Raw genomic sequence first — 11,848 nt, 5'->3', positions numbered from 1 at the left:
TTCGTTACAGAACATTCAAATAAACCAACTTGAATACGATTAGGGAATGTTTTGAAAAAGGGAAAGTGATATTATCACGGTCAACGGAAGAAATGGTCTTAAAATTCCTGATTGCTCGACTCCTAAATACTAAAAATCTATCAATTTGAAGGAAAAGTTCAGAGTTGACCTAAATCACAAAGTACACTGAAATATTTCTGCAAGAATTCTAACATTGGTTTTAAATAGTCTTCCAAAGCTTTTGGCTGAATGTCTGCTTTGTAAATGAACAACTTTAAGTCTACTTTTGGTTTACTTTTAATTGATATCTTAATTTATTTCATTAAGATGAGGAAATTATATCGGCCCCATGATCACATGAGCCCGATTATTGCATTCTCCAAACTCCTGTCGGAGCTTTCGGCGATGGATACAAGGATTTTTAATGGATGCTCTCTTTGAGGATTTCAAGAGTCTGAGACTTATTGATAAAGCCTTGTTACTTAAAAAAATCCCATAAGAAGTAGTTGTATTTGTAAATGCCGCTGATTAATGCTTCAAATTGCCTCAGACGTTGTCTCCTCATACTCAAGTCTTCACAGCGACATCTTCTGCCACAGCTCAGATATTCTCAGCAAAATTGATACTTCGGAGCCGGCCAGTCCTAGAAGCATCTCGTGTTGCCTCATAATCTTTGAGGTGAGCGGCTAACCGCTGTAGCCTTTGTTCAGTTGGAGTCGGACGATCGGTAAATCTGTAGCGTAATTCATGATGCACCATCCATCACGGCTGTCGAATTATTCTGCAATAAAAACAAAACAATTATTTTACGGTTCTAAGGAGTATAGTGACTATTCGAAACGTTAGAAGGCGTGAGTGAGAAGAATCTTATATCCATATTTGCTTTCAGAAATAAACTAATAGTGAAACTATCTGAGTGTGGAGCATAGAGTTATCATATGTGACAGTTGAGTTGCACTCAGGCCTCTTGGACAGGCTAACTAGACTTCCAATCAACTTTGTAATAACATTCGGGTTTTCCAGATATGATACCCCCTGAAACATCAAAGGCAACAAGTGTGGCGGTGAATCAATGAGCCACTAGGTAATTTGATAAAGAAGGCAATAAGCTAGGAGAACTGTTCTGCTATTACCTAATGAGGTAAAGAAAACAGTGTCTTTCTTGGGTGAGTATAGTCTCAAAAGCTGGTTTAAACAACTTATCAATCGTTGATGAAAAAACTGCGAATGTTTTTCAGACGTCCTCATGAGCCACTACAGAGAGCGAGGGCATCTGCGCATCTGCTCTGGTTAACCGATTCATGTAGGTCGCTTTTGCGACACAGAGCTAATCAAAGCGCCTGCTTTACGAACGCAATGCGAACTCACCCAAATGGAGAAAGCAGCTTGGCTCTCATTCGGTATAATCTAATGCCCTCTTAGACTTCATACGAGAATTCGCTCTGTACGAATTATTGTGAATGGAACAGGGTATAAAAGATGCGAAGATTAAATTTCTTATAAAATGCACCGTGTGACAAAACACAATTCTTTTTTAATAACCAGGAAAAATATCACATGTACGTGAAATTACAGATTTTAAGTAGTAATGGTGCATAGTCATTTTTTTTAATTTTTTCATCAATTTAATTTTTTAAGTTTTATAGGGGTAAACGTAAACAGAGATATACTTTATTTCGTAGAAGGGAGTTTCAACTATCTATTTCTTACGTTTTTATAAAAACACAAGAAGAACGAATCTTGAACATTTATATTTTTTAAAATAATTCAATAGGAAATTTCTAAGGTATTTTAGGATACATACATTTTTTAAATTACTTTATTGTACCACGTTTGCCCTGGGGAAAGGTGAAGCAAAATTTTCGATAGCTCGATATATCTCCTTTCGTTTGAAACTCAATTTAATACCATAGACTGGGTGTAAGTAACGCATGGGCTGAAAAGTCCCGGACCTAACAAAGAAAACACGTTTTTTTTTGTTCAAAATTAGTCTTATTCATCAACGAAATTTCCATCAAGAACAACGCAATCATTCCGGATCCACTCTAACACTTAAATACCACTTTTGTACCTCACACAGGCCTCAACCTCTTCATTCGACCGACTTTCTTACCGGAGGGCATTTTTTAGGTCTGTGACTATTGCCTGTCGCTGGAAGCCAAATCTGGCGAATACTGTGGATGTGGGCGCAATTCAAGTGGTTTTGCCATTCTTTTGATTGACTTGAGACACGGCGCGTTGTTTTGATGAAACAAAATGATGAGGAAAGGCGGCACCCACTTTGAACAGAAAGCTCTGCTCATAGTCAAATTTTCACGCAATATAAAGCCAACACAGTCTTTTGACATCTTTACGATGTCAACTAACTCACGCAATTTGGCTATTTGATCATTCGATTTTGTGGATTTTCATGTTTTGTTCTGTTACGGCCTCATTTGGACGTCAACTGCGTTGTGCATCATCGGTGTCTCTACGACCACGTCTGAAGTCAGCAAACCATCGTTTCGTTATTTTTTCCGATGGAGCAGAGTCCCCATAACACTTTTCAAGCATTTGCTTTACTTGAACGGCATTTTTTTCCATCAAGAAGCAGTGTGAAATTAAAACACAAAATTCTTTTTAAGCCATTGTTTTAAAAATAACAAAGGTAGCGTCACTTTTAGCACAATCACTCACGAATTAATGAATAGAATATTATGAAACTTTAACAACTGTTTTACTAAGGTTAGTGCTAATTGAAAAAGAGGTAAATGTAATAAAACTGGTGGCATCTATGTGCTAAGGCCGGGACTTCAAAAAAAATAAAAATAAATAATTGGCGCGTACACTTCCGTTAGGTGTTTGGCCGAGCTCCTCCTCGTATTTGTGGTGTGCGTATTGATGTTGTTCCACAAATGGAGGGACCTACAATTTCAAGCCGACTCCGAACGGCAGATATTTTTATGAGGAGCTTTTTCATGGCAGAAATACACTCGGAGGTTTGCCATTGCCTGCCGAGGGGCGACTGCTATTAGAAAAATGTTTTTATTAATTTTGCTTTCACCGAGATTCGAACCAACGACCTCTCTGTGAATTCCGAACGGTAATCACGCACCAACCCATTCGGCTACGGCGGCCGCCAGGCCGGGACTTCAGCCCATTTGTTATTTAAGGTTATTTTTTTGAAAATTTGGTACTTTGGAGTTCTCAAGCCTCTTAAAAAACCAAAATGATGAGAAAATTAAAAGCTGAGTATGCCGCAGTACTCTAGAAAATTTTAGATTCTCGTGCATATAAAATTTTACCTGGATAAATTTTCCGGTACACGATGACATCGATCTACAATCTATTACAAATATGAGAAAAAATTTCATTTACGACCCAATAAAAACCATTTCTTAAATTTTGCACAATACTGTGTATTTAACTTGTTAAATAGAAAGTGGCATAACAATACATAACATAAGTGATACATATGTATGTAGTTGCCGCTTGAGGTTATGCGCAATTTGATACACATTCGAGTGGTCGTCGACACACACACATCATACCCAATCACATATACTCATAATACTTATGGCAAATATTTTTCGCATATTCTGTCGACATGTTAGATTTCAGCTTACATGTTTGTATGTGTGCTTTACTCAAACATATTTAACTTATTTGGTATGAATATGTAAACTCAAATGTGTGAGCGAAAACCGCACATTTACAAGTGTAATACATTATTTATGTGTATGGGTGTTCTTGTATTGGAGCGTTGTGTTTCGCATATTATCCTGCGGCGCTTTTCAACTTTTTTCCGGTATTGAAAGCTTGTTCCTATAACTTTTTGTCGTTGCTTTTGTGCAGTTTGGGGGGTCACAACAGCAGACAGTCACACAACACATACACATAAAACGCATACTCATACAACACATAGCGAAACTCATACAGTTAAATAAGCATTTATGAGACACGTATGAGCAGTTGGGCTGGCTTCCTCTTATCCTTATGCTTTTATTTGTATAGCCACAATGAAAAAAAATTTGGCTGAATATCGACTTATCGATGGAAATGGTAAAATAAATTCATTTAATGTTGAACTGTTGAAATATGAAAATGACATTGCATGAGTGGTGTTTTATAAGAAAAATTTGGTCTCCTTAAGGTACGTCTCTCTTCAAGTATGTATGATATGTGTTAAATAAAAATACGTTCAGATATACATATAATATGTATATATACAAACAAATCCACAAAATGAATCTACCCGTTGACATATGGCAGATTACCTGCAAAATTGACAATCCACTGTCAATACTGTTGCGAAAGGATTTTCTTCATCGAAATTATTTTGGTGTTTTTGGTTTGTTTAATAATTATTAGCAATATGCTTAATAATCAGCGGCCGCCGAATGGGTTCATGCGTGTCTACAAATCGAAGTCCGTGCGCGCAATACCTAAATGAAGAACATTTTTTCTAAAATCGTTCGTCACTCAGCAGGGAAACCTCTCAGTTTATTTTTGTCATGAAAAAGCCCCTCATAAAAAATAGCTGCCGTTCGGAGTTGGATTAAAACTGTATGCCGATTCATTTGTGGAACAACATCAAGAAACACACCACAAATAGGAATAGGAGCTCAGCCAAATACGCAAAAAGGGGGTAATTCAGAAATTTTACAGAAATTCTGATAAAAAGTTGCAAAATTGGATAAGCAGTTTTTTAAATAATTTTCTTGTATAAAGTTAAGGACTTTGATTTTTACTTATAAATTTGGAATAATATTTAAATTCTCACAGAGAAGCCGCGAGTTATAAAAATGATCTCATTTATCTTTAATATGTGAACTGTAATGAGTCATAATCATTACTCAGTTGACTATGAATTATACTTACCTTTATGACTTTGCAAAATTCTTTAATATAATAAAAGTATTTAATCAGCAGTAGCATTTGCTTAAGCTATATGAGATATAGGTATTGTGGAGAACTGAAAAAAAATTAAAATTTAATAAAAGGAACCAAGCAACTAATTAATCCAATTGTTGCCTTCAACGTACAGTGTAATGCGCGTGGTCAAAAATATTAAAAATGAAGGAGTTAAGTTTAGTTGAGATCGAAAATCTCGAGTTAAAAGGCGGTGAAAGGTTTTTCACAATGTTCCATTTTTGCCTAATATAAATATTTCGCTTTTAAAAGTAGAAGTTTTAAAAACTGATTTTTAATATATTTCAAAAATTTTCTTCGTTTGGAAACTATGTTTATTAGGCTGTAATCTTACATTTAGAAAGCCGTTTCTCTCATTTTTTTCATAACTAACTTTTCCTTTACTTGGCTTCAACGACTTTCTCTTCCATTTACCTATAGTTTTTCATTTCTGAATATCACTTCATAAGATAAGGAAGGAAGAAAGTAGCGAAGCAATTTCCTATAGCTCACAAATAGCGACTAAAAAATTATACCAACGATACAGCATCCAAAATCGACAAAATTCTTCTCGAAGACGTTTAAAATCCACACGGTAGCAGACCTTATAGGGAGCGAATAGCGATTATATTTTAAAATGATTCTAAAAACAAATTAAATTTTTATATTTTATTATATGATTGATTCTAATGCTTCTAAAACAAATCAAATTTAAATGGCTTATTAGTATCCTTTTATATACACGCTTCTAAAGGATGAATAAAAATGGTTAATAAAAAAAAAAAATTAAAAAAAAAAATTAAACAAGTACAAATAAAGAAAAAAAGGGGAACTTAACAATCTTTTCAAACTTGTCGTAACAGGGGTTAAAGATAAATTATTCTTTTGAATTAAAGAAATAATTGAACCAAATCAACATGGTTTTGTCTGTGCTCGCTTCACAGCTACCAACTTGACGTTGTCTACGAGTATTGCATCTCAGCGACCCGTGCTCGAAAGTATTTCATATAGTCTCACATAATATTTTACTGCTCGAGCTTGAATGGTCGGGATTCCATTCAATGTTTCTAATGCGGCTACGATCTTATCTCGGTAACAGAATTTTATTCGTTGAAATTTAAAGTAATTAGTCATACCCCTTTGTGGCCCCGTCTGGTGTGACTCAAGATAGTATTCTGGGAGCACTCTTCTTTGCCCTCTTCATTGGCAGCATTGGAGCTTGTTTTAAGCGTTTGAAATTCGTACTTTACGCCTATAACTTGAAACTTTATAGTAAAATTACATACTCGTCAATTGTTCCTTTACTGCAAAATGATTTAAACAATCTAAATGTGGGGAGTATCAAAAATAAGTTATCGCTTAACATTAAAAAAATGTTTTTATGCGACCCTTTCGAAAGCTCAAAATCATTTCGCCACAAATCATTCGATCCTACACTTCAAATTTTCTACTGTTGAAAAACATTTGGTTCTAGGAGCCCTTTTTGACTCAGGTTTTACTTTTGTTAACCATATAAATTGCGTTATACTCCTTTACTCCTTACTTTAGTTTTTGTAAGTCGTCTTGCGAGAGTTTTTAAAGAAACCCATACTAAGAAAACGCTGTTGGAATATGCTTCTATTACCTGGAATCCATTTTATGCTAGGCACTCTGATAGAATTGAGCGAGTGCAGCGTAGTTTTACTCGAACCCTCCAACCGCTTCGATGACCACATCTCACAATGCTTGCTGTTTTTTGATAAGTTAGGAACCTCTTGCAATTACACGAAATGCTTGATGTTTATTCTCGATGCTATTAGTGGCTTAATATAAAATGTAATATAAACATAATAACATCTTAAGCAATGAGGATATAGAAAATGATAACATGCAAAGTCTTGGAACCTGAACTTTTTGGTATCATTTGAAAGCTAAACCTCTAATGAAGAAAAATTTCTAAGTTTCCTCTCAAACTACAAGTAATTTGTACATACCATTTTACTTTCGAACTTAGCATATAAAAGTTATAAGAAATTTGTTAAAAATACATTTGTATTGTGTACTTTTATACAGATAAATATGATGAACCCAAAAATATATGCAGCATGGAAAAAATTATAAAAAACAAATATTTGTGTAAATTCGTGCTTGCAGATGCTAAAACCTCAAAATTGGAAAAATTTCGAGACACAAAGAAACTTCCTAAAGCCTTCTAAAATTTCCTCTATTACTAGGGGAAGGTAATATTTTCTCCGCCTTTTTCCATTTTAAAAATATTTAATTTTAAAAGAGTGCCTGTACGTCCTTTTCTCGTTTTTTTTTTCGTTTATCGACTTTTATGATACGCAAAAGCTTTGTGAATGTCATAAGACCTTCATTGTTTTTTCAATTTAGAAAAATTAGATGTTTACAAGTCTTCTCCGTTGCTAAAAGTCATCTCTTATGGAAACGAAATAAATCCTATGAGCAATCTTTGATTTACCAATAGGTACAATTTTCTAATCTATTTATTTATTCATTTGCCTAAATATTTGTTTTAACGTGCTTTGGCAGGTTTATTACCTGAAGAAAATTCACACAAAAACTTAAAAAAAAAATATCGACTTTCTCACGCTCGAAAAACTGGAAGATTACACACCAATAAACATTTAATTATTTATTTATAATGACTCTTTTTTCGCCAGATCCATTAGTTTCATCTGGAAGGTACTTAAAACAAGAAAACTAATCATCAATGGGTTCCGATATAATTATTAGGCAATACATTGCTGAAGATGAAGAAATAGGTAATAGCATGAAACTCTTTGCAGCAATTATAAGTTCCTCCTCTGAGAATTTAAGTTCAGAAACCGAATAATACACGGCAAATGCAATGGCAAACCTCTGAGTGCATTTTTGCCATGAAAAAGCTTCTCATAAAAAAAATCTTCAATTCGTGGAACAACATCAAGACGCACGCCACAAATAGGAGGAGGAGCTCGGCCAAACACCCAAAAGGGTTTACGCGCCTATTATATATATATTATATATATATATATATATATATATATATATAATCGGTTCGGAAAACTCGATCTCAATTTTGAAATCCTGATGAAATTGCGATGTTATCCTTTTAGAAGTAAAGCTTCAAGAAATTCCAACACCCTTTTCTATTTTTGTCCAGTGTTTGTATGGAGTCGCAGCACTGTGCTCCGTCATACTATGCACCGTCGCCACTTCCGCAACTGACGCATAAAACTAAAATCTGTTTGAACAACTGCTTTCGCTTGCGATAAGAATTATCTCGAAGTTAGCCGTGTTTACCTAGTTTATCCATGAGCAAGTGTTTATATTTACCTATCCCGACATGTGTGTTTGTATTTAAACTTATTCAGCCAAGTACTTGGAGTGATACTTGGCTTTTGCGATCAGTTTGCAATTAAGTGTCGCAGAATTAACTTGAAGAACGCTAACTGTGCACGTATCTCTTTCTAATAAACAATACCAAAAACAACAACAACGAAATGAAATTGCTATACGTTTTCACATTTATCACATTATGCGCTCTAGCTCGAGCAGCAGATAGCCCAGCAAGTCATAATCTGGAAATGGGTGCGCGCATGCCAGGCGATCGTCATTTGACGCGTGAAGTGATTTATTCTAAATCAGCAGTTCTACAAAAGAAGACGGGTGATTATACATACGAGCAAAAGGTGTGTAAATCGAAAATGAGTGCAGTGCGAAGTTTAAGTAACTTTTCTGTTTTCATTTTATTTTTCTAGAATGTACCAAAACCCGCCACAATTACGTACTTAAAAGTGCAGGATCAATACACAAACGGTAAAGGCGGCTACGCAACGTTGACAAGCGGTGGTCCTGGCTTTAGTTACGTGAACATACATTTCACCAGTAAACGGTGGCGTGGATATAATTTTATTATTGATATTTATGGAATTTAAATTTTTTGCCGTGCTGTTCGCCGATGGGTTGGAAATTTGAATTTTTGTGCATTTCTCATGCAACGTTTGTGGCAGAATAAATTACGAATATCTTTGGAATGGCTTCATTTAAAATGATACAGTTACTTTGAACTATTTGCCGCCATAGACTCGAATCGTAGGTGTAGATTTGAGGCAGTTTAGTGGTGGTAATAATGTTGATGCTCAACAACATGTAAATGAATTCGGAGGAAATGCTTTGGTGTCTGTGGGAATAATGTGCGAAAATTCATTTACGGCGAATAGTTATTAAAAGGGTAGCTAAATAACTTATTAGGCTTAAACGCACTTTAGTCAGTTGGAAGTTACGTCAACAGAAATTGATAATGAATGAAAAAAGTATTATTATCATAGCTGAGAAGTCGCATAAAGAAGGCAAATGAAACATTTCGCGAGTATTTGAACGCGCAAATAGAAATCGGCAAACCTTTGAATATTCATGTCGAAAGTTTCATAAATAATATAATATTTCATCTAGGGCATATCAGATACAAGGGTTAGCGAACCAGTATTGTACGAGGTGTGGGTTACAGGAAAAAATTAATGCTTACAAAAAAATTCATTACAAGGTGGTCACTCAAAGCTTTAAGGCAGTTCACTGACAAAGTGCGGCAAGCCCCAGCGTTTCAAAAGCCTGCTTCAAATGTCTTTTACAGCGCAATTTTTTCAGTTTATTTCCTATTGTACTCAAGCCTACAAATAAACCGATTTATTAAAAATTCATTACAATGTCCAAAACACTTGAATCACTTAATATGGAATCAGTCACCTGTAAATGCTTATTTCTGACTCGAAAGTCATTGTTTCGATAACAGGGTGTCAGCCTAAGAGCCAGCCCCCTTTCGAGGGTTCTCACCTTATATTTTTCATTCCAAGAGCTTCCACCAAGGTTCGCCGGACATTATTCCGATCACTGGCGCTAGAATTATGCTGTATTTCCAGTGCAAGCATTGAATTATTGTAATTAAATTTTAAACGGCAATAACTCGTAATAGTATCTGTAGCCATAAATCAACTGTAAATCAATCAAATCTTATTCTTCGGCAAACGCCTAGTTGAGTGATAAAAAATGCTCCATCTACTCAATATAAAGTTCCAAAATTGATTACCAGGTCATTAGCCAAAAATGTTTACTCCACTAAATCAATATTCAATGGCGAAACTGCGTTTTAATGACCTCAGCTGAATCTACCCACCAGCACAACAAAACGATATCCAATATCGCCGTTATGGATGCTTCTTTCGAGAACAAAAAACTCTAAAGGAAGAAAAATTTTGACTGGGGTAATGACGCCAATGATAAAATGGTTATAATTGGTGGCGAAAAACGGCCACGACGATTCGAATTGAAAGCTCAGTCATTTAAATAGATGTGGAAGAAAAGTTAAGAGTTAAGTTAAAAAATCGTTCATATTGTCAAATCTGAAAACTTCAGAAGTTTGGCGTGCATTAGAAAATGCAAAGCTTTTTTATAAGTCACAAAGCAATAGGGCAGTTCCAAATGAATATTTAATTTACCATACGTAAGGATTTTGATTTTAGAGTCCTTAAGTGTGGCATTTTGGACTCATTATTTTTCATTTGCATTCAGAGCTCTAATTCGAAACCATTTTTCCAGCGAATTAATTTCGAAAATTTTTTGGATTTGAAAAGTTTTCAGTTAGACTTGTAATTAGCGCCGAAAACACCAAAGTATAAATTTTAAGCAAAACAAAAAGCATTTCATGAAAAAGAGGAAACGGAAAAAATTCAGGTGTTATTGAGTCTGATATAATGAATTTGCAAACTTTGGCAAAAAATTTGTGTCCAACACTCAACAAGCATTTTGCCATTTTAGCAAATATTTTATTGAGTTCGCGGAGCCGTTAGTAGCTTAATTTTCTTCATGAGCGAATTTATAATTAGATATAATTTGAACAGCTTGCAATATTTTGGTAACATTTAAGAGATATACAATAATGTATCATAGATCCACTTGGAAAAAAGTGCGGTTTGTGGTTGCCTTCATTATTTTGTTCCTTTATTTTTTTCCCCTTTTTTCTTTTTCTTTTTCTTTTTTTTATGACTTTTTTATGGTGAAGCAACCCAATGTACGTAAATATTAAAAAATATTTGTACTTAAAAGTTTACTTACACACGCACACATATTTATACCGATTTAAGCAGCGCTTTATACCTTTACCGACTAGGCAAATATTTAGTAAACAATGAGAAAACAAGATAGAACTGAAACCGAAATCCTAACGCTAGATGAAATTGCACAAAATCGTGTATATGTAAGTAAACACGCTAATGTTAAGGCAAAACCGAAAATATAATAATATCTGCGTGCTCAAGGCAAATTACCAGGAGAGTCATTTAGTGGCCCCAAATGTAGGGTTGGCGTAGATTATTATGGTAAGGTTGGCCCAACACATAGTGCCGCTAGGCAACATTCAGTAATTCAGTGCGAGCCTAAATGCGCAGTATGTAGGTGCAACAATTGTGACCGCTGACCCTCAGCAGCTAACGAGCCTGCCACCTCAACAAAAACAATGTTTAGCAAATGATAGCATCCTTCTGGCTATAATTTAAACAAATGGAAACTCCATAGTTAGTTAGTTGGAGTTTAAGAGTTTAAGTGCCGTGTGTTGTTTTGTTGATGGCGCGGTCTTATGTCTACATACATATACATTTACTTATTACCAAGTGGTTTTGCATGTTGGTCCCACAAAGAGCGTCGAATTACTATTTTTTATTTGCTTGCCTACTTTTTCATTGTTTTTCATTGAGCTATGCTATGCTATGCTATGCTCATGTTGCTTTGTTTAGTTGAGCAAACCTTTATTCTATTCAGCACTGGTTTTCTTGCTGTTGTCCTAAAATAATATTTTTTGACATTTGCATATACGACAGTAATGAATGCGTACAAAGTAAGTAATTGTTTGTAAATATATATGTTGCTTTTGTTGAATTTTATTGAGTTCATAGTCAAACGTATATATATAGAGCTCGGATAA

The 11,848-nt window shown here is 34.8% G+C and overlaps 1 protein-coding gene across 1 annotated transcript; it reads left to right on the top strand.

Moving 5' to 3' along the window:
• Positions 1-8,241: 8,241 nt before the first annotated feature.
• Positions 8,242-8,909, top strand: LOC128867819 (probable salivary secreted peptide). Its single transcript, XM_054109355.1, has 2 exons — positions 8,242-8,564; positions 8,634-8,909. The coding sequence occupies exons 1-2, from the start codon at positions 8,376-8,378 to the stop codon at positions 8,808-8,810; spliced, it is 366 nt and encodes a 121-aa protein (XP_053965330.1). The 5' UTR covers positions 8,242-8,375; the 3' UTR covers positions 8,811-8,909.
• The last annotated feature ends 2,939 nt before the right edge of the window (positions 8,910-11,848 follow it).

This window comes from Anastrepha ludens, chromosome 6 (assembly GCF_028408465.1).
Source record: "Anastrepha ludens isolate Willacy chromosome 6, idAnaLude1.1, whole genome shotgun sequence".
Taxonomy (NCBI): Eukaryota; Metazoa; Arthropoda; class Insecta; order Diptera; family Tephritidae; genus Anastrepha; species Anastrepha ludens.
Note: the sequence above shows the minus strand (reverse complement) of the source record. Positions and strands in the feature narration are given on the sequence as shown.

Bases quoted from the DNA above. Each gene is read 5' to 3' on its own strand.
- LOC128867819 (XM_054109355.1), top strand. From the start codon at position 8,376: ATGAAATTGCTATACGTTTTCACATTTATCACATTATGCGCTCTAGCT. The intron at 8,565-8,633 runs GTGTGTAAATCG...TTATTTTTCTAG, and splicing joins ATTATACATACGAGCAAAAG to AATGTACCAAAACCCGCCAC.